This window comes from Macaca mulatta, chromosome 20, assembly GCF_049350105.2.
Source record: "Macaca mulatta isolate MMU2019108-1 chromosome 20, T2T-MMU8v2.0, whole genome shotgun sequence".
Lineage (NCBI taxonomy): Eukaryota > Metazoa > Chordata > Mammalia > Primates > Cercopithecidae > Macaca > Macaca mulatta.
Window position 1 is genome coordinate 82,662,857 of NC_133425.1, and position 23,359 is coordinate 82,686,215.

At 48.3% G+C, this 23,359-nt stretch overlaps 1 protein-coding gene and 1 non-coding gene across 4 annotated transcripts in view; one reads left to right on the forward strand and one right to left on the reverse strand.

Annotated features, from left to right (window-relative positions):
- Positions 1-22,839, reverse strand: part of C20H16orf95 (chromosome 20 C16orf95 homolog) — a 90,475-nt gene extending 67,636 nt beyond the window's left edge. The window contains exons 1-7 of one of the 3 annotated variants that reach the window (XR_013412010.1): positions 19,903-20,208; positions 18,617-18,668; positions 17,815-17,940; positions 11,575-11,611; positions 6,742-6,928; positions 3,783-3,960; positions 3,533-3,649 (exon numbers count right to left, since the gene is read on the reverse strand). Coding sequence is in view for 2 of the 3 variants with exons in the window: in XM_077986635.1 (XP_077842761.1) it covers positions 3,942-3,960; positions 6,742-6,928; positions 11,575-11,611; positions 17,815-17,940; positions 18,617-18,668; positions 19,857-20,005 (570 nt within the window). In the remaining variant the exon portion in view is untranslated. Of the gene's footprint in view, positions 1-3,532; positions 3,650-3,693; positions 3,961-6,741; positions 6,929-11,574; positions 11,612-12,520; positions 12,668-17,814; positions 17,941-18,616; positions 18,669-19,856; positions 21,313-21,641 lie in introns of those variants that run through there. The other 2 variants (XM_077986635.1, XM_015126754.3) reach the window with 2 other exon arrangements.
- On the forward strand, positions 17,568-17,671 carry LOC114674521 (small nucleolar RNA U13). Its single transcript, XR_003725671.1, has one exon. It is a non-coding gene; the product is annotated as a small nucleolar RNA U13 (small nucleolar RNA).
- Positions 22,840-23,359: the final 520 nt, after the last annotated feature.

The following is a 23,359-nucleotide window of genomic DNA, read 5'->3' on the forward strand; positions in this document are numbered from 1 at the left end:
GTTCATGTGTGCCTCAGTCATGACAACAACGACCCTCACCTCAATTACAATACCCCCGCAGCCCAGTGGCATCCTGGGGGCAGCATATGTCTTCTTATGCTGTCTCCCTGGTGCCAGGCATCCAATAAATATCTGCTGATTGAATAAATTATGTTTAATGTTGCCCTAGGGCCACTGAAGATGTGCCCCAGGAGAACACAGCTTCCATTCCCCCAGGGAAGACAAGAGGCCCTCCATGGTGGCCACTGCAGAGATACGGATGTGCCCAAGATACCCCGAGGCCCTGGCCCACTCACTGTAGCCCTCTTTGTTCTGTGTATCTCAGACCCCCACATCTTTCTTCCTTGTCTCTAAAGTGGACCCCCCAGTTCAAGCATCCCAGAGTCTGGTTCCTGTTTGACACCTTTTTTTAGAGAGACAGGGTCTTGCTGTGTTGCCCAGGCAGGAGTGCAGCAGTGTGATCACAGCTCATTGTAGCCTTAAAGTCCTGGGCTCAAGAGATCTTCCCGCCTCAGCCTCCCAAGTAGTTGGGACTACAGGCATGCACCACTATGCCTGGCTAATTTTTATATTTTTTGTAGAAACAGACTCTCGCTATGTTGCCCAGTCTGGTCTCGAACTCCCAGCCTCAAGTAATCTTCCCCAGCTCCTGAGTAGCTGGGATTACAGGTGCGAACTACTGTCCAAGCCTGTCTGTCACCTTTACGTCCTCCCTTTGGTCACCCCCGGAGGAATGTGTCCTTTCCTTCCTGCCCAGGCAGTAATAACAGAGATCTGCTCACGGGGAGGAACTGCGTGGTTTCTATTTTCTTCTTTGTACCTTTCTGTATCCTTAAAGTCTTTCACAGTGAATTGTGTTGCTTCTACAATTAAACTTCTCATTTTGAGATAATTATAGACTCACATACACATATAACAAATAATACAGACAGGCCAGGAATGGTGGCTCACAACTGTAATCCCAGCATTTTGGGAGGCCGAGGCAGGCAGATCACTTGAGGTCAGGAGATTGAGACCAGCCAGGCCAACATGGTGAAACCAAATATTAATATTAGCCAGGCATGGTGGTGCAAGCCTGTAATCCCAGTTACTCAGGAGGCTAAGGCAGGAGGATCGCTTGAGCCCAAGGAACGGAGGTTGCAGTGAGGCAAGATCATGCCACTGTACTCCAGCCTGGGCGACAGGGTGAGACCCGGTCTCAAAAAAAAAAGAGAGAGATAATACAGAGAAACCTCATGTTATCCTTTATTCAGTTTGCCCCAACTGGTAACACATGGCAAAACCACAGTACAATACTGCAACCAGAATACTGCCACTGATGTGTTTCCAGCCACAAGAAGGCCTCATGCTGCCCCTCTATAACCACAGGCCCTTCCTTCCCACCAGACCCAGATCCTTCCTGAGCTCCCAGAAACCACTGATCTGCTCTCCATTTCTATACTTTTATCATTTCATGGTGTTATGCAGGACAACTGGATATCCACAAGCAAAAGAATGAAGCTGGACATCTACCTCATACCATATACAGAAACTAAACTCAAAATAGATTTTAAAAACCTAAATGTAAGAGCTACAACGATAACACTCTTAGAAGAAAACACAGGGCCAGGTGCAGTGGCTCACACCTGTAATCCCAGCACTTTGGAAGGCTAAGGCGGGCAGATCACTTGAGGTCAGGAGTTCGAGACCAGCCTGGCCAACATGGAGAAACCCTGTCTCTACTAAAAATACAAAAATTAGCCGGGCATGGTGGCAGGCACCTGTAATCCCAGCTACTTGGGAGGCTGAGGCAGGAGAATCGTCTGAACCCGAGAGGTGGAGGCTGCAGTGAACCAAGATCACACCACTGCACTCCAGCCTGGGCAACAGAGCAAGACTCTGTCTCAAAAAAAATAGAAAAAAAAAAGAAAACACAAGTGCAAGTCCCTGTGATCTTGAATCCAGCAATGGTTTCTTAGCTATAAGCATACGACCTAAAGTCCATGCAACCTAGGAAAAAATAAACTGTGTTTCACAAAAATTTAAAACCCACGTCTACTTCAAAGGACATCATCAAGAAAATGGGTCTAGTATCCAGAATATACACAGAATACTTACAACTCAATAATAAAAAGTTGGACAGACAACTCAATTAAAATGTAGACAAAAGGCCAGGCATGGTGACTCATGCCTGTAATCCTAGCACTGTGGGAGGCAGAGGCAGGAAGATCGTTTGAGCCCAGTAGTTCAAGACCAGTCTAGGCAATAAAGCGAGACCCCGTCTCCACAAAAATAAAAAAAAACCTATTAATAGCCGGGTATGGTGGTATGTGCCTGTGTTCCCAACCACATGAGAGGCTGAAGCAGGAGGATTCCTTGAGCCCAGGAGGCCAAGGCTTTGGTGAGTTACGACTGCACCACTGCACTCCAGCCTGGGTGACAGAGTGAGACCCTGTCTAAAAACTACATATATGTGTGTAGGGGCACATCTATATATATATGTGTGTGTGTGTGTGTATGTGTGTGTGTATCTATGTATCTATATATAGACAAAGTATTTGAATAGACACTTCTCCAAAGAAGTTATACAAATGTCCAACAAGCACATGGAAAGACGTTCAACATCATTAGTTATTAGGAAAATGCAAATGGAAACCACAATGAGACACCACTCCATACCTGCTGGGATGGCTATCAGCAAAGTCACAGATGAAACAAGTGTCGTGAGGATGCAGGGAAATGGGAACCCTGGTGCACTGCTGGTGGGCATAGAAAATGGCACAGCTGCTGTGGACAAGAACTGGGCAGTTCCTCAAAACATGAAACACGGAGTAACATATGATCCAGCAGTTCTGCTCAGTTCCTCAAAACATGAAACATGGAGTAACATATGATCCAGCAGTTCTGCTCAGTTCCTCAAAACATGAAACATGGAGTAACATATGATCCAGCAGTTCCACTCAGTTCCTCAAAACATGAAAAATGGAGTAACATATGATCCAGCAGTTCCGCTCTGTTCCTCAAAACATGAAACATGGAGTAACTCTGCTCCCAGGCGTACACCCCAGATAAATGCAAACCTCTGTCCACACAAACACTTGCACGTAAATGTTCAAACCATATTATTCACAAAGTAGAATCACCGAAAAGCAGAAACAACCCAAAATTCAGCCATCAAAAGAAATGACATACTGACATACGCCTCAACATGGATGAAGCTTAATGCCAAGTGAAAGAAGGCAGTCATAAAAGACCACTCATCGGATGACAGCATTGAGATGAAATGTCCCAGAACAGGCAAATCCAGAGACAGAAAGTAGATCAGAAGTCACCAGAGGTTGGGGGAGACGGGAAGGAGTGACTGCTTAATGGTATGGGACTTTTTGCAGTGAATGTTCTAGAATGAACGGTGATGGTTGCACAACACTGTAAATATATTAAAAACCACTGAATTGTATACTCTAAGAGTGAATTTTATGACACGTAAAAGAGAGCTCAGATTTTAAAATTCAATTCACATATACAATGTTCTGCTACTTAAAGTGAGACCCACCTGACACAGGTGCTGATACCATTTTCGGACCCTTGTCCAGTGGATCTGCTGTCCCTGAAGAGACACTCGGAAATGGCTGCCCTCCCCCAGGGACACGGAGATGGGGACAAGTCCCCCCTTAATGAAGGGAAATCAGAGGATATCATTTAAGAGGTGGCCAGTTTAGAGTTTCACGAATAACATTTATTGACCACATTCATAACAGAATCTCACCCACATTCATATGAACGTCGCTACAACCAAGAATCACCTGATGAGAAATAATTTGGGTTGAATCCTGGGTGTGGATTCTGTTCTATGAGAAAACAGCGGCTGTCACAGACGCCTCCTGATTGGAGGACTCTCGTTAAAGATCTTGATTGTGACATATTTTTGTGGATATTCTTGACAGTAGCTGAAGATTCCAACTTCAAATCCCAAAAAACTGGCTGGAAAGCAAAGCGAGAGACAGTTACTAGGACCCGGCCCCAGGCTGAGACCAGCTGCCCTCAGCATGCCCTTGGGGAACCTCCAGGAGTGGAAGGCAAAGGCACTCCGCGGTGCACAGGGCTGGAGGAATCCCAGGCAGGAAAGGGGTGCGGGGACAAGGGGTGGGATGCAGTCCTGGCCACATCACTTTCCAGCTGTGGGACCAGGGCAAGGCATTCCACCTCTCAGTGCCCACTTCTTCTGAAAAGGGATGATAATGCTGGCTTTGCAGAACTGTAAAGGGAACAGGTGAAATGAAGGCAGGTCTCGCCCTGCTCTTGGGGGCTCCCTGCCGAGAGATCCTAAGTCCACTCTCTCCTTCCACCCCCAGCTGCTGCAGCACATCTCTCCAGGCCAGCAGACCGGCAGCTGAGGCTTCCCCTGAGATAAGCTGGGTGTGTGGCTTGCGGCACCTCACAGGGCACCCACACATCCCAGCCGGACAAGCTGTGCCCTCCCCTGGGATGCTGGTTGGTGCCTGTTCCGCTGCCCTGGCAGCTTGGCTCAGAAGCAGACACCTGCTATGGAAGCGTACGGACCACCAACACCACAGGGTGAGTGGCTTCCTGGGACTTTCTAGACAAGCTGTTGATGAGGATGGGAAAATATGGGGGCCTCCAAGTGCCAGGATTCGGGGGCTGGAAAAACAGGAAGCTGCACCGACATGCAGGTGGGTCTCCACCTGGACTGCACTTCTGGGGAACTTCAAAACAAAAGCATGCCCAGGCCCTCCCCAGAACAGTTACTCCAAATGTCTAGATGAAGCCCAGGCATCTTTCTCTTTTTCTTCCTCTCTCCTTCCTTCCATTCCTTCCATCTTACCAGGTAATTTGAGCTTGAGGCCAGGGTTCAGCAATTCCCTTTTGGGTTCCCGGACCATCTACTTAACATTGATCCTTTAAAATTGTTTCTTAAATTTATTTTAGAGATAAGATCTTGCTCTGTTGCCCAGGCTGGAGTGTACTGACACAATCAGCTCACTGCAACTGCAAACTCCTGGGCTCAAGCAATCTTTCCACCTCATCCTCCCAAGTAGCTGGGACCACAGCACCACAGTCAGCTAATTTTTTTATTTTGTATGGAGATGGGGTCTTGCTATATTGCCCAAGCTGGTCTTGAACTCCTGGGCTCAAGTGATCCTCCCACCGTGGGCTCAAGCAATCTTCCCACCTCATTCTCCCAAGTAACTGGGACCACAGCATTACACTCAGCTAATTTTTTAATTTTGTATAGAGATGGGGTCTTGCTATGTTGCCCAAGCTGGTCTTGAACTCCTGGGCTCAAGTGATCCTCCCACCTTAGCCTCCCAAAGTGCTGGGATCCAGGTGTAGGCCACCACACCTTGCCCATCCTTTAAGGCTGGGATGCGGGTGTGGGCCACAGCACCCGGCCTCGCCCATCCTTGAAGGCCAAGTGTTCTTCTTTGCTCCTCCCAGTGTGGGTACAAAGGAGTCAAACAAAATGTGATCATCAAGTTGCCAAACACAAAAAGAAAGATAAATCCACAAGAAAAATGACAAAGGAAAGCTCTCACTGTTGCCCAGGTACTGCTTATGCTCGGAGACCACACAGAGCTCACTGTACCCGCTCCCAGCCCCCTTCCCCATGCATGGCCTGGAGAGGCTGGCGCCCAGGCCCACAAGGGACCCATACCTGATGCACATTACCTGATGCACATCACAGCCTCGACTGTGACTGCCCAGGGAGCGGGAGGTAATGTCCAACTCTATGAGAATGGATAACCCAAAAAACAGGGGAGGGGCTCCCACTCCCAGCCGTGGCAGAGTGACCAAGACCGGGCTAAGCTCCTGCTGTGAACAACTAGAAAATAGGGCAGGACACCTGGCAGCTATCTGCAGACACTGCACATTTTGAATCTTCCTCTTCCAATTGCGTGGAGGAGACAAGGAGCAAACAAGTAAATGCATGTAAATTCGATGGTGTGTGCACGTTTGTTCACAGGTCTCCACGTCCATGCAGGGTGACGCAGGCCTCCAGGCAGGAAGGAGCTGCAATGGGCAATGACGGGGAGGAGGAGGGGAGGAAGGCTTTGCAGAGGAGCCACTGCCTAGGCCGAGAGTAAATGGGGAGGAAGAAGCAACTGTTCCCTGAAGTCCTGCTGCGGCCTGGGGAGTGGCCCTGGAGACTTCCTGGGGGAGGGATCCCAGCAGAAAGCCATGGCTGTGAGCAGCAAGAGTGCCAGGGGAAAAACTCGAAGCCTAGGTGAGGCTAGGGACTAGAGACCAGGGAAAGGGGCTTTCTAGTACGGAGCCTGGTGGCTAGGGTTCGAGCTGGGGGTACAGGCAGGAGGTCCCTATACCTGAGGGGGTGCTCAGAGCTCAGAGGCTGGAGGGCGAGTGGCTGTTAAGATGCGCCATCGACCCCAACATAACAACGGAAATGTGTGGAAACTGGGACCCGTGTCCTGCTGGGAGCAGGGCCATTTTAGAACTTGGGAACAGAGAAGGGGTGGAAGTGCCCCACGAGGCCCCCGCCGCCCCCACGAGGCCCCCGCCGCCCCTACAAGGCCCCCGCCGCCCCCAGACTGCCCTGGCATCTCTAGGTGAGGCGGGGCAGAGCCTGTGCCGTGCAGAGTGCCACAGGACACACTCACAGCGCCCCGCCTCGGCTGCCTGTCAAGTTAACCCCTGCCCCTAACTCTCCCTCGGTCACCAAGCGTCCCTCAGGTGGACATCACCATGCCAGGGCCACCCGCTGTCCCCCATTCCCCACCTGCTCACCGAATGGCCACAATGACCCTCGGGATGGCCTGGAGGAGGGTCAGGAGGGCAAGGCGCAGCAGACACACTGGGCGAGCCGGTAGCTCGTCCTGGTCGGGGGCCTGGAGCTGCTGGCACTTGGGCAGCAGGCGCTCGTCACCGCAGATCCGCCAGCAGTTGTGCCAGGAGCATGCATCCAGCGGGGGTGCTAGGCACAGAAAAGGTGGGATGAGGACAGGGCGTGTTCCCCAGGACTCTGTGAGCCACAAGGAGGCTGCAACACCAGCCCTAGAGCCTCTGGGAAACGGGGACTTCCAGGGCCCAGCCACAGCCCCGGGGTGGGGACACTGATCCGGAGCTAACGAGATAAAGGCCATCTTGCGGGTTTATGATTTCCTGGGTAACACCGGCCTTGGGGCTGTTTTTCAAGAGGCTTTCTCTTTTAGAACCGCATATGGAACATGTACAACGTCTAACTAGGATTTGCTTCCAAATCATCTTTTTTGGAGCGGGAGTGGGTGGTGAAGATCAGAGGAACCACACTGGATAATGACTGGAGCCGAGTGATGCTGATTTAAGCCAATCTCCACTTCAGGGAGTATTTTAAATTTTCCATAATAAAAATTTAAGGAACGCCACAAGCACAGATGGAATTCTGGCATTTCCATTTCCCTGATGCTCTTCAGCACTTTCCACACGGGGTCTGGTCAGCACGTGATCCTCCAGATACCAGAGTTTGTTTTTATTTTTTATTACACTGTTAATATGCTACTAATATAAAATATATACTAATTATGTTAACATAAATATCATAAATATACTTTCCTTATGAAAAATTACGGCACAAAAACATAGAGGAGAAAAGCATCTAAGTCCGTCTTTACAAGAAAAAATGTAAGATCAGAAACGTGAACTTTCTTGTTAAAATGGAAATCAGTCAGATTTGAGGCCAAAGAAAATGTCTCACAGTTTTAAATCACTCCCTACTGGAGGCCAAAGGGGAGAACGATCATAATTCTCTTGGCAGCAACAAGCCCTGCTCTCTTAACTCTGCTGGGAAATCTTCTGGCGTGAATGGGTTTGAGGCTTGAAACGTTACTTACATAAGTCACTTAAACTGCAAAGCAATGATTGGAGTAAAAATTAATGCTGTTTTTATTTTAAGTATCAGATACCAGATGATGCATGTCAACTAAGCTTTTAGCTTTTTTAAAAAGATGCAAAGTTTTCAAAGCCAAAAATATTTAATAAAAATAAACCCAAAAATGTGTGATTATACGGTTCGAAGAGCCATAAGAGGTGAGCAGTTGGTTGGTGATTATTTGTTTCCCAAGCATTCCCCGACTCCTGCCTCCGGGGGTTCCACTCAAATCACTCACCTTTTCCAGGGACCCCAACCCCATTCATAGATTTACTCATTCATACATTCCATCAAAGCAAACCCACCGCAAAGAGTCGGCGCACCAAGGGAAGGACGTGATGCCAGCCCAGAAAACACAGACACGGCAGCCCTTCGCACCGGGAAACACCTTCAAGATCAAATCCAGCCCACTCCTTTTAGAGACAAAGAAAGTAATGGTGGGGGTGGAGGTCCTGATCTCCCCATATACTATGTCATGAGAGCAGAAATACACATATATGCCAGGTCACAGATAGATCAATCTACATACCAGGTCATAGACACAGAAAAACGTAAATATACTTAACTACGAATACATAAGGGGACTGTAAAAAGTTTGTAGAAGATGGAATTAAAAAATAAAAATAGGTCAGGCACAGTGGCTCACGCCTGTCATCCCAGCACTTTGGAAGGCTAAGGTGGGTGGATCACCTGAAGTCAGGAGTTCAAGACCAACCTGGCAGATGGTGAAACCCCATCTCTAATAAAAATACAAAAATCAGCTGGGTGTGGTGGTACACTCCTATAGTCCCAGCTACTCAGGAGGCTGAGGCAGGAGAATCGCTCGAACCCAGGAGGCGGAGGTTGTAGTGAGCCGAGATCACGCCATTGCACTCCAGCCTGGGTGACAGAATGATACTCCATCCCAAAACAAAATAAAAATAAAGAAATAAAAAATATCAAGTTTGTTTCTCAACATAAGCTCCACAAGGTCAAGACACTTTTGTCAGTGATGACACCAGCCGTTTAGTCCATCTTGAAAGAGCTGAGGGTCCTGGGAATTTAAACACATCAATGCAGTCTTTTATTACATTATTAACTGAAGACAATGGGTGCCCTTTAAAGATGTTTTAAGATTAGAAAACAAAGAAGACAGAAAGAGCCGAATCAGGACTGTAATTTGGCTGTAAGGTGGATGCCTAATAATTTCCCATCAAAACTCTCACAAACTTGCCCTTGTTTGACAAGAGGAATGAGCGGGAGCCTTGCTGTGGTAGAGAGGGACTCTGGTGGAGCTTTCCAGAGTGTTTTTCTGCTAGAGCGTTGGCTAACTTCCTCAAAACACTCCCATAATAATGTTGGCCGGACACAGTGGTTCAAGCCTGCAATCCCAGCACTTTGGGAGGCCAAGGCGGGAGGATCATGAGGTCAGGAGTTTGAGACCAGCCTGACCAACATGGTGAAACCCCGTCTCTACTAAAAATACAAAAATTAGCCAGGGGTGGTGGCGCACGCCTGTAATCCCAGCTACTCGGGAGGCTGAGGAAGGAGAATCACTTGAACCCAGGGGGCAGAAGTTGTGGTGAGCCCAGATTGTGCCACTGCACTCCAGCCTGGGCAACAGAGCGAGACTACATCTCAGTCAATCAATCAATCAATCAATAAGCAGATGTTATCATTCTTTGGCCCTCCAGAAAGTCAACCAGCAAAATGCCTTGAGCATTCCAAAAAACTGTTGCCATGACCTTTGCTCTTGTCCCACCCACTCTTATCATGATAAGACCACGTTCAGCCCTCGACAGCCATTGCTTTGGTTGTGCGTTGTCTTCAGGATGGTGCTGGCGAAGCCATGTTTCATCTCCTATTACAATTCTTCAAAGAAATATTTTAGGATTTTGATCCCACTTCTTTAAAATTTCCACTGAAAGCTCTGTTCCTGTCTGCAGCTGGTCTGAACATAATGGGTTTGGTGCCCTCAGCGTGGAAGGTTTGCTCAACTTTGATTCTGCAGTCAGAATTGTGTAAGCTGAGCCAGTTGAGATGTCTGTGCTGTTGGCTAGTGTTTCTGCTGGTAATCATCAGTCCTCTTTATTTGGGGCATGAACAAGATGAATGTTTTTTCTCACAAACTGATGTGGATGGGCTGGCACTGCAGGCTGCACCTTCAACATCGCCTCATCCCTTCTTAAATGAGTCACCCATCTGGAAACTGCTGTTCTGTGGTGCATTGTCACCATAAACTTGTCATAAAGTATCAATGACTTTACCATTGTTCCACCCAAGCTTCACCATAAAGATGATGTTTGTTCTGGCTTCAATCTTAGCAGAATTCATGCTGCTCTGAAAGGGACTCTTTTTATTTTTCTATTTTTTTTTTTTTTTTTTTTTGAGACGGAGTCTTGCTCTGTCGCCCGGGCAGAGTGCAGTGGCCGGATCTCAGCTCACTGCAAGCTCCGCCTCCCAGGTTTACGCCATTCTCCTGCCTCAGCCTCCCGAGTAGCTGGGACTACAGGCGCCCGCCACCTCGCCCGGCTAGTTTTTTGTATTTTTTTAGTAGAGACAGGGTTTCACCGCGTTAGCCAGGATGGTCTCGATCTCCTGACCTCGTGATCCGCCCGTCTCGGCCTCCCAAAGTGCTGGGATTACAGGCTTGAGCCACCGCGCCCGGCCAGGGACTCTTTTTAAACTGATGTCTTCTCCTTCTCAGCACCTCAAACTAGACCCTGTTCAGATATGTTATAATAAGTTAATATGAGTTTAGTCTGGTGCAAAAAAAATTGAAATCCATACATTGTTTCATTGCTTTTTTAATTATATACATTTTCTTTTTCTTTTTTTTTTTTTTTTTTTTTGGAGACAGAGTCTTACTCTGTTGCCCAGCCTAGAGTGCAATGGTATGATCTCAGCTCACTGCAACCTCTGCCTCCCGGGTTCAAGCAATTCTCATGCCTCAGCCTCCCAAGTAGCTGGGACTACAGACATGTGCCACCACGCCCAGCTAACTTTTTGTATTTTAGTAGAGACAAGGTTTCACTATGCTGCCCAGGCTGGTCTCAAACTCCTGAGCTCAGGCAATCCAGTCTCCTCAGCCTCCCAAAGTGCTAGGATTACAGGTGTGAGCCACAGCACCTGGTATATTATATGCATTTCCCATAAACTTTTTCAAGGCCCCTCATATGAATACATATTGTATTGTGACTACATGAATGTGAGTATATACTACGACTATCATGAACATGTGAATGTATATACACCAGGTCACAAATGTATGAATGTATGAGCATACTATGTAATGAATAGAGACGTAAGTTTTGTGTTTTGAATATACAATGTGCCATGAATATATGAATGTATGAGGATATAATAGGATATATATAGGAATATGTACTATGTCATAAATATATATACACACACATACTATGTCATAAATTATAGAAGATTAGAGCTTAATAAAACCACTTTAGGTCTCATCTAAGCCCAGGCTGGGAGTTGGCTTCATCCGGAGAGCCGCTGCTGGCAGATGGGTAGGGTCTGCTGTAGAGCAGAGGTTTCTCTGGGCTCACTGGGGGAAGGTAGTGGCTGTTGAGCAGGGGAGGGAAGCCACATGCATGTCACTGTTACACTATGGGCAGGTGTCTGGGGATGAGAAGTTCCCCCGCCATACACCATGATGCTCACGAACCTCGCCTTTCTGGGGAGAGGGATGACATGAGACACACGCACACTGGAGTTACCTTGGATGCCTTTCAAACTCTCCTGCCTCCTGACCATCTAAAAGACAAGAATGGAGGCAAGCAGTCAGCCTGGTGACCCTCCAAGGGGGGAGAGCCTGGTGATTGGGACTCCAAACCTCCAGGAGGGGTGCTGGCTGCCTCAAGATAAAAGCCCTGGGCTCCTCCTTATGAGGCCTGCAGGCTCTTTTCTCTGAGGACAGCCTGCCACCCAATGATGGAAAACCAGCAACTGGAAGTCAGGGGGAAGGAAGGAAGCTCTTGTCTACCACCCAGGACACGGGGAAAGCAGGGGAGTGAGAGGCCCAGGGGGCTAGGAAGAGGCCTGCTGCCGCTGCCCAGAACTAGTGCTGTGGAGGCAGCCAGCAAGAGCAGAGAGGACAGGCCATCTGGTGGTGGTCCATCCGGGGCACCCTCCTTCTCACCTCCCTCTATGCAGCCAGGGCCAGAAGAGAGAGTCAGAGGAGGGGCCCGGCCAGGGAAGGGAGGTGGTGTGAGAAGGAGGAGGCAGGGAGGTGAGAGAGGTCGAGGAGAATGCAGAGTGGGAGGAAGACAGGGAGGAAAGCAGCAGCAGCAGCAGTGAGGGCCAGAACAATCAGCCCTCTGCAGAAAGCAGCGCGGCCCTGCCCTTCCAGTGCCAACTGGGAGACGGAGCTGGCCTCCCTGAGCCACACCTGCCCTCTGTGCTCCCAGGCCCATGGCCACAACTGCCAGGGGATCTTCTCTGGACACCACAGTGGGAGACTGAGCCGGCTTCCCTAAGCCACACCTGCCCTCTGTGCTCCCAGGCCCATGGCCACAATTGCCAGGGGATCTTCTCTGGACACCACAGAGGCCTCTGTGGGAGCAGAGCCCAGGTACCCCTCTTCCCCTTCTTCCTCCCGTCTCCCCTTTTCCCGGCCCCCACCTCACTCTTCAGTCCTCACTGCAGTGTGCGCCTCCTCCTTACCTGCTGCTGAGACCTCAGAACCTGGGGCACCCAGTAGGGCATCACTGCCTGGTCCCTAGGCATCGGGAGGCGGCCCCCAAAGCGATGGCATAGGCAGGGGCACATCTTGGTGGTTTGGGGGATATAAAACTGAACCATCTTTTGACTCTAACAGAGAGGATGGGAGGAGAAGATTCAGAAGGGGATGGAGCCACTCCTGCCCCCAGCGACTCCCTGATGGAGCCATTCCCCAGAAGCGACTCCCTGATGGAGCCATTCCCCAGAAGACTCCTGGCTCGGTCTTAGTATCAGGGCAGGCCCTGGAGAGCTGTTCCCACCCACAAGCACACCCAACCACTCCAGATAAGGGACTGTGGTCTACCGTCTACAACATGTCCATTGTTGGGAGACACGGGACCTCCGTGGCTCACCTGGCTTCCCTACCCCTCATCTGCACCTGTGCCCTGGCAGAGCACGCAGGTTGGTATTGGAAGACCTGGCTCTGTCCTGGCCTGGTGGTCTCCAGCTGGGGCCCTTGGGCATGACACTTAGCATCCCTGTGCCTCGGTGCTCTCAGCTATGAAGAGGGCTCTGCTGGCATCTTAACAAAGTCTATCAGGTTCTAAAACAGACAGCCTTTGATGCGGCAATTCCACTTGCAGGAATGTTTCCTATGAGGATGCTTTCACATCTGCAAAGTTACTATGTATAGAAATATTCGCTGCACCATTATCAGGAGTGACTGGACAGTCTGAATGTCTTTCAGTAAGAGACAATAAATGACAGACATCGGGCAATAGGATATAGACAGCCTTGGGAAGAATGGAACAGAGCTGTCTGGACTGACATGGAATAAACTCTGAGACAGGATGTAAAGTGAGGAAAATGCAGCACTGTGAGTTCAGTACACTACCATTTGCATTTTTCAAAAAAGAATGTGCACACAATCGTATGTATGTGAATTATAGCAAATGACACTCTTGCCTCAGTTCCTCACCCTCCCTACAGCCCACCCTTGGCACTGTGACCCTGCAGCCTCTCCAGCGGAAAGACAGGGTGGTCCCACCTCTCAGCTGCGGGTTCGACCAGGCATATGGTTTGGGCAACAGGATGAGGAGGAGGTTACAGCAGAAGGAGGAGTTACAGCCCTGCACGTAGTGGTAGGGGCTATCAGACATGGGGGAAGGCCGGGAGCAGTGGCTCATGCCAGTAATCCCAGCATTTTGGGAGGCCAAGGCAGGTGGATCACTTAAGGTCAGGAGTTCGAGACCAGACTGGTCAATATGGTGAAACCCCATCTCTACTAAAAATACAAAAATTAGCCAGGAGTGGTGGCAGGCATCTGCAACCCAGCTACCTGGGAGACTAAGGCAAGATAATCACTTGAACCTGGGAGACAGAGGTTGTAGTGAACCAAAATCATGCCACTGCACTCCAGCCTGGGCGGCAGAGTGAGATTCCATCTCAAAAAAAAAAAAAAAAAAAAAAAAAAAAAAAAAAAAAAAAAAAAAAAAGAAAAGAAAAGAAAAACAAAAACTGAATGCCATCCCTCATAAGCAGGGTAAGAATGTCTCCTCACTGCTCTATTCAACACTGTAGTGAAAGGTCTAGCCAGTGTATTAAGCAAGAAAAATAAAAGTCTCCAAATTGAAAAGGGAGAAAGAAAGCCATCTCTACTTGCAGATGACACAATCATCTGTGTAGAATATCTGATGGAATCCACAAAAAGAGCTACTACAATAAATAAGATTAGCAATATTGTAGAATACAAGAACAACAGACAAACATCAGTTGTACTTCTAAATACCAGCAATGCAAAGTCATACATTGAAATTCAAAAACAATGTCATCAAAATTATGAAATACTTATGGGTAAATCTGACAAAAAAATATATAAAGCCTATATAATAAAAGTTGCAAAATATTTCTGGGAAATATTAAAGAAAACCTAAATACATGTAGAAATGTATCATGTTTATGGGTCAAAAGACTCAATATTTTTCACAAGACAATTCTCTTCAAACTGATCTACAAAGCCCATACAGTGCCAATCAAAATCCCAGTAGGGTGCTTTTGCAGAAATTGACAAACTGATTGTAAAATTCACAAGGAAATGCAAATATATATATATATATCCAACTCTGAAAAACAAAGCTTGAAAATGAGCCCTACTTGATTTCCAGACATTATAAAGTCAAGACACAATAATCAAGACAGTGTAGTATTAGCATAAAGATAGACAATTAGATCAGAAGAGGGTTCAGAAATAAATTCATAGATATATGAACAACTGTCTTAGTTCACTTGTGTGGCTATAAAGGAATACCTGAGGCAGTGTATTTTATTAAGAAAAGAGGCTTGGCCAGGTGTGGTGGTGGCTCATGCCTGTAATCCCAGCACTTTGGGAGGCCAAGGCAGGTGGATCACTTGAAGTCAGAAGTTTGAGAGTAGCCTGGCCAACATGGCGAAACCCCATCTCTACTAAAAATATAAAAATTAGCCGGGCATGGTGGCGAGTGCCTGTAATCCCAACTACTCAGGGGTCTGAGGTAGGAGGCAGGGGACTCACTTGAACCTGGGAGGCGGAGGTTGCAGGGAGCTGAAATCGATCATGCCACTGCACTCCAGTGTAGACGACAGAGCAAGACTCCGTCTCAAAAAAAAAAAGAAAAAGAAAAGAAAAGAGGTTTATCTGGTTCACGATTCTGATGGCTGGAAAGTTCAAGATTGGGAGTCTGCTTCCTCTCATGGTGGAAGGTGAAGGGGAGCCCACATATGTTGAGATCACATACGAGAGAGGAAGCCAGAAAGAGGGGAGGAGATGCCAGGCTCTTTTTAACAACCAGCTCTCTTGGGAACTAGAAGAGAGAGAACTGAGTCACCACCATAAGGACAGCACCAATCCACGCAGGAGGGACCTGTCCCCCGTGACCCAAATACCTCCAACACTGGGGATCCCTAGCTCCAACACTGGAGATCAAATTTTATCATCAGGTTTGAGGGGACAAACATCTAAACTACAGCAACAACTAATCTTTGACAAAGGTATAAAGGCAGGTCAGTAGAGAAAATACAGCCCTTACAATAGATGGTGCTAGAAAAATTAGACTGTCATATGCAAACAAACCCAATTCAAGGCTGGGCACGGTGGCTCATGCCTGTAATCCCAGCACTTTGGGAGGCTGAGGTGGGCGGATCACCTGAGATCAGGAGTTCAAGATCAGCCTGGCCAACATGGTGAAACCCTGTCTCTACTAAAAATACAAAAAATTAGCCAGGCATGGTGGTGTGTGCTTGTAGTCCCAGCTACTTGGGAGGCTGAGGCAGAAGAATCGCTTGAATCTGGGAGGTGGAGGTAGAAGTAGAAACAACCCAAATGTCCTTCTGGGTGAGTGAATAGACTGTGATCTATTCATATAATGCAGCATTACTCAGTAATAAAAAGAATGACCAAGATCATGCCCCTGCACTCCAGCCTGGGCGAAACAGCAAGACTCTATCTCCAAAAAAAGAAATTAAATCCATACCTCACACTATATACAAAAATTAACTCAAAATGGATCACAGAAATAAACATAAAATTATAAAACTTCTAAAAGGAAACATAAGAAAAAACCTTTTCTGACCTCTGGCTCAGCAAAGATCTGTTAACTACGACACCTGAAGCATGATCCACTGCTGTGCTGGGGATAGGCACATCTAGGCAAGATCCAGAAAACATGGAAATTGATAAACTGAACTTCACCAAAAGGTAAAACTTCTCTCTCTCTGAAAGATACTGATAAGAGAATAAAAAGACAAGCCAGGTCAGGTGTGGTGGCTCGCACCCTGATCCCAGCACACTGGGAGGCCGACACAGGTGGCTCACTTGAGCCCAGGAGTTTGAGACTAGCCAGGGCAACAAAGTGAGACCTCATCTCCATAAAAAATAAACAAAATTAGCCTTGTATGGTGGTGCACACCTGCGGTTCCAGTTACTTGAAGGGCTGAGGCGGGAGGATTGCTTGAGCTGGGGAGTTCAAGTTTGTAGTGAGCCAAGATTGTGCACTCCATTCTGGGCAACAGAGTGAGACCCAGTCTCAGAAAAAAAAAAAAAAAGACAGGCCAAAGACATGGAAAGATATTTAAAAATTGAATCTCAGATCAATAATTTGCATCTAGAATATATAAAGAACTATCAAAACTCAGTAATTTAAAAAAGCAATTCTTATAAAGGGGCAAAACAATTAAACAGATGCTTCATCGAGTAAGACATCAGATATCAAAAGCACATGAAGAGATCCTTGACATCACCAATTATGATGGGTATACATATGAAAACTATAATGAGATAGACACCTATTAAGACGGCTCAAATTAAAAGATCAGCCAAACCAAGTGTTGGTGACAATATGGAGGAATTGGAACTTTAGATACTGCTGGTAGAAATGTAAAATGGTGGAAAACAGTCAACAGACTTCTTTTTTAAAGTTAAATATACAACTACCATATGATTCAGGAATTCCACTCCTTGGTATTTACCCAAGAAGAATGAAGGCATATGTGCGTACAAAGCCTTGTACACAAATGTTCATAGCAGCTTTGTGTGTAACACATAAGAAGTAGAAACAACCCAAATGTCCTTCTGGGTGAATGAATAAACCGTGGTCTATTCACATAATGCAGCATTACTCAATAATAAAAAGAATGACTATTGATGCCCATGATTACGTAGAAGAATCTCAAAATAATTATGCTAAGTGAAAGAAGCCAGACGAAAGAGTACACAGTCTATGACCTCATTTATATAAAATTCTCAGAAATGCAAATTAATCTACAGTGACAGAAAGCAGGTCAGTGTTTGCCTGGGGATGTCAGGGTACAGAATGTTGGGTAAAGTTAAAAGGAGCCCACGGACATGGTTAAGGGTTGTGTATATGCTCATTATCTTGATGGTGGTGGTGGGTTCAGGGGGGAATACCTATGGCAAGACTTACCAGATGGTACATTTTCCACACATGCAGTTTATCATATGCCAATCAAACCTCTAAAAGTCTAGTTTTTAGAAAAAACTGTTTAAAAATCACAGATCCTTTTACAGTTCATAAGTATGATAACTGGGCACTCACGCACATGTATGAGGTGTGCCTCCCTCAGGCCTTGCTACGATGTCAGCACATTACCCATCTGACATGAAAATAAATAAATAATATCAAACTGTCTTCTTGAAATGTTAAAATATCCATTCATATAATACTTCTAATTCTGAGGGGTGACTGGTCCCCTGACATTCACCCTGGACCCTAGGTGAAGACCTCCTGGTTCAAGTTACCTACCTGCTTTCGGGGTCTCAGGGACAGAGGGACCCAGTAAGGCAGTGCTGCTTCCACCCTGGGCACAGGTAGGCGGCCCCCGAATCTGGTCTGGCACTCACAGCAGACGGCCCAGGGGCCAGGGTGCATCTGAGTAAGATCCAGAAACAACAGAACTGAGTTTGATGCTGCATTTGCAGGGATACAGGAGGCTCTCAGGCACAGTAGATCCGTGCTCAGGAAGATGGTGTCCGGGGGCAGGGTCCCTGGCTCCTACTGCAGCTTGGAAAGAGGCAGGCTACCATGGCTTGCCCTGAGGCCTCCAAGGTCATTTGGAGGGGGATCTGCCAGAGCTTGCAAACCAGGTGCACTGGGATTCTCGGCCATTTACTGCCATGCTACAATGAGCAAGTCTCATGGTCCCCTCTGAAAATGGAGATGTACAAGCAGCTTTAGAGCTTATGGGCCCATGAGTACTGCCTTTATGGCCATCTGTCTCACTCTGGTCTGCAAGAGCTTCCACATCCATCCCGTGTGACCTTCGCAACACCCTCAGGCAGGAAGGAGAGGGGCTGCCATCACCTCCAGGGGCAGACGGAGAAGCTGATGCCCAGAGCAGGTACATTTGGTGGCCTCCTGAACTCTGAGGTGTTGTGACAGCCTGGCAGGTGTTCTGGAGGCCCAGGGATAGCTCCTGCAACCACACTTTTGTGTTTGGAGCATTCTCTCATGGGATGCAGCTTCTGGACCCACATTCTCTGCTCTCCTCACCCCACAGGGGCATGTTGGGGTCACGGCCAAGTGGCTGAGGATTTGCTTTCCTTACCGAATGACCTGGGAGGCACACTTCTTTCTTGTAGGTTTGAAATGGGCTATTCCTAGAAAAGAAGAACAGAAAAGCTTAGGGTTTGTGTAAACTAGGGGGCAGGGATGCTAGGGCACAGGCCTGGGCCTGCCTTCTCAGAACTGACTCTTAACAGTAAAGCCCAGGGGTGGAGGGGACAGGGGAGGATCCTCTGAGCCCAAGAAGAGTGAGGGTGACATCAGAAGCAGGTGTGTGCTTGCTCACGCGTTCATGTCTAGGGGATCCTGGGGGCTGGCTGTCATGGAATCTTGCATTCCCAAGCCAACCAACTTCAAGCTGACTCCAGCTAAACTTGTGCTTGGACCATCAGAAAAGATGGGAGCATTCCAACCTGGTGAGAACCTTCCTAGACATGGAGCTGCCAATCACATCACCAACTTACTGAAATACTGAAGGAAAACATCGTCAAACTGTCCATTAACAAACCTCCTTCTACTATAAAAAACCAGGCGCTTTGTCTCTGGGATGACAAAGCATTTGGGGTTACACAGCCTGTGTTACTCTTCCCTGTTCCACCCCACAACAAACTGCTTGAATGTTGGCCGATAAAGCGTCTCCAGTGGGTGCAAAGCCCTGCTTCCCTGACAGTGGTGGATCAAAGTGCTTTGTACTGTGGAAACCGTAAGAGTGATACAAGTGTTTTCAGGTTTCATTGTCATAATAACCGTTATTATTAGTGCTGTTTTTTGTTAGAGTAATAGATTCAAGCATCAACTCTCCCAGCTAATGCTTGAAAACAGAGGATAGGGGCATTGCCCTCCACAGCATCCAAGGCCCCTTCTGGTAAAGACAGCACTGCTATATTCCTGGTAGGGGAGGGGGCCCACACCCATCTCAGGTAGTTCAGGTGGGCCCAACTCACCACTGCCCAGCCTGGAAGGCTGGGGAAAAAAGAAACTCCTTTCTGTTGAGGTTGATAATCTGATAACATGTAAACCTCAGGAGGTCCTGGTGATCATCTTGCCTTCGCAAGGAAGCCAGTAAAAGGAAAGGAAGCTGAAAAATGGAGAGAAACCTTCCAGGACCATGGTCAGTGCGTACCTGGATACATCCATGCCTGAAGCCCTACTTCTGATATTTTCAGTTATGTGGAACCATCAGTTGCGTTTTTGTGCTTATGCCAATGTGAGGTTCCTGTGGGTCGCGGTCAAGAGTTCTGCCTACGTACAGGTAATGCAGCAATGCCGGGCCGGGAACTCACAGACGCGGTGTCGGGTGCCCGCGGGCAGGATTCAGGACGCACTTGCCTGCCATCCTGCGCGCCGGGTGTGAGTGCCAACCTGCAGAGCCCGACGCACCCCGCGCCCGGATCCCCGTCAGCAGCGCCCGAGGCTGCTCCAGTGGCCTCATGATGATGGTGACAACGCCGCGGGGGCAGTGGGGACCGGCTCGCACGCGTATGGCTTCTTATGGCTGACGCGCCCTTTCACACACACATCGTCCGCAGGCCCTGACGCCCCGGCTCCCGCCTTTCCCTCCTGCCTCAGCCCGAAGCCAGCCCGAGACCAACCCAAACCTCAACATCAAACCCTCTGAGGAGCCCAACAGTCCCCGCGCGCCCGCCAGTCCCGCTGATTGGCCCGCGCCCAGCCAATCAAAAATGGCCTTCTGGGTATGTGAACTTAGCTGGCGGCTGATTGGTCCCTCGCGCAGAGACGCGGGGTCAGCGGGTCAGAGTGCGGCTGTGTAGGGCTGCTATTCCCGCTGGGGTAGGTTCTGCAGACCCCGGCCCCTGGAGCCACTCACCGTTTCCGACGGATGGGCCGGAGGGGCCGCCGGCTGCACCAGCCAGGGTCTCGGTACCCTGCAAGGAGAGAAAGAGGTGGGAGCAGCCCGCGCGGGGCCCTGCGTCTTGCATAGGCGCTTCTGGTAAAGTCACTCATTTATACATAAAGGAGTTGGCGCCGGATCGTTGCGTCCTCAGGTGGGGCTCGAATCGTGACTTTTAGAGAAATAGTGTTTTTGTTCGTTTGTTTTGTTTTTTAAAAAACAACCTGGGGTTTAAAGGCCGCGGAATTGGAAGCAGTCGTCACCCGGTGGCCTGAGCGTGCAAGCGCCGAAGCTCTGGCTGGCCATTAGCCTTCCCACTTTCGCTTGAACGCGTGTACTTTGCGCAGTTGCCGACATGGAGACAGGACGCATAAAATATTAATGTCTTAATATTTTAGTAAAACCCAGTGCTCTCTGCCTCTCTAATTATCTTAAGTTATTGTCAGTTCCCATTTGTATTTCTTGCAAACGGTTGAGTATACCCTCACTTTTCAGTATTTTCATGCAGACTCTGATACTCTGGATTAATATTTGTATTTGCCCAAACCATCACGAGCACCTCTAACCCTGATGGGTGATACTTCAGGGTGCTGCGTTCTAGCCACAGAGCAAACAGGGTGCTCTCGGGCACTGCCCTTTGGGATTTCTTGGCTTATTTAATCATTAAGATCATGACCTATGAGCAGGACTGAGTTTCCAGCCAGCACATACACACATCCTCTCCTGGCCAGCATCCATACTGATTAGGCAGTGCCCCTACCATACTAGCTGCTTAATATTTCAGATACCCCACCCCGTGTGTGTGTGTGTGTGTGTGTGTGTAAATCATGTTGTCACTGCCCTCTTTGTAGCTAATGACAAAATTATCTAAGAGTCTCACTATTAGCCTAGCACTTTTTTTTTTTTTTTTTTTTTTTTTTTTTTTTTTTTTGAGGCGGGGTCTTCACTCTGTTGCCCAGGCTGGAGTGCAGTGGCACCATCTCGGCTCACTGCAAGCTCCGCCTCCCGGGTTCGCGCCATTCTCCTGCCTCAGCCTCCGGAGTAGCTGGGACTACAGGCGCCCGCCACCGCGCCCGGCTAATTTTTTGTATTTTAGTAGAGACGGGGTTTCAGCGTGTTAGCCAGGATGGTCTCGATCTACTGACCTCGTGATCCGCCCGCCTCGGCCTCCCAAAGTGCAGGGATTACAGGCGTGAGCCACCGCGCCCGGCCTAGCCTAGCACTTTATTTATGCCTGTCTCATTTCTGCCCACTTTGGAGCACTCGGCTTCTCTGCTGTCTCTGTTTTCCTCCTGAGCACAGTGAAACATTGCTGTAGCACAGCAGGGCATAGAAGACAGGCTCATGCTCCCCTGGACGCTCAGGCCTTCACCTCTGGCACACTAGGTCTTGTCATTCCATGTCAAGAATGGCTCTTCACTGCTCTCACCCACCCAAGAATGGCTAAAATTAAAAGGACTGACGATACTTAGTTTGTCAAGGATGTCGCAGCTGGAACCTTCATACATTGCTCATAAAATTGATACAACCACATTGGCAAACTGGCAGTATTTACAAAACCTAAACATACGAATATCCCATGACTGACTAATTCCTCACCTCACCCAAGAGAAATGAGAGCTTATGTGTACCAGAAGACATTAACAAAACTACCCACAGCAGCTTTCCTCCTGATGGCCCCAAACTGGAAATGACCCAGATGTCCATCCATAGGAGAAAAGATTTTAAAAAGTAAGTGTGGCATGTTCACAGAGAGGAGATTTTGTGCAACAATGGAAAAGGGCACACAACCACAACCCGCAACAATGTGGATGAAGCGCACAATGAAGTCACTCCAGGATGTACGGAAAATTCCACGTGTGTGATGTTCAAAACCAGGAAAGCAAATCCATCATGACACAGGCTGGGGATGTGAAGGAAACTCCAGCCACCCTGCCCTGTGTTCTGAGTAACAAGGCCTAGATCCCAATCCTTGCTCTGCCTCTTACCAGAGACAGGTATCAGACAAGTTGCCTAACTTTTCTGAGCTTTAGTTTTGTGTGTAAAATAATGATAACCATAGAACCAAGTTTGAGAAGATCAGACATGAAAGAGCATGAGAAGTGCTTAAAAACCAGGGACTGGCATGGTAGCTCACATCTGTAATCCCAGCACTTTGGGAGGCCAAGGTGGGAAGATCACTTGAGCCCAGGAGTTCGAGACCAGCCTTGGCAACGTAGTGAGACCTTGTCTCTGCAAAAAATTTAAAAATTAGGCATGGTGGCACATGCCTGTGGTCCCAGCTACTTGGGAAGTTGAGGTGGGAGGATCAGTTAAGCCCGCGGGGCTGAGGATGCAATGAGCCATGATTGTGTCCAGCCTGGGTGACAGGGCCAGACCTTGTCTCAAGAAAAAAAAAAAAAAAAAAAAAAAAGGCTAGACACAGAGTCCAGCACACGTCAGTTTGTGACGTGAGCGTGCTTCAGGCTGGAAGTTTGGCCACTACCACTGCCTGTTCTAGGCTTTTGTTTCCAAAACCCTCAAGTAGAGGGAAAGAGGAACAGAATGAGATCTCTGTGAACCCAAGGTAATGGGGACCCAAGTCATGCCTACAGAACCTCCTTGATTCCAGGGAGAGAGTTGCAGGTTCCTCCCAGATCACACCTCCCGGGCAGCCTATACCCAGACAGAAGCAGGGCTCCTGGGCACAGTTGTGTGGTTTCTTCACCAATCAAGGGTCCCTTGCCAAGAACCCAAGTGAGGCTTGCATTTCCCCCATGCTCAGCTCACCCAGTCATGCACCCCAGCCTGGGCCTTAGCCTGCTCCAAAGGAGCACCATGTGTGAGTTTACACAGGAGCACACTGGGCTAGCAGTGGCCCTGCAGAGAGGCCTGACACCTGAGCAGCAGGAGTTACCCCAGACCAGAGGGGACCATCAACCTGGCTAGACAGGG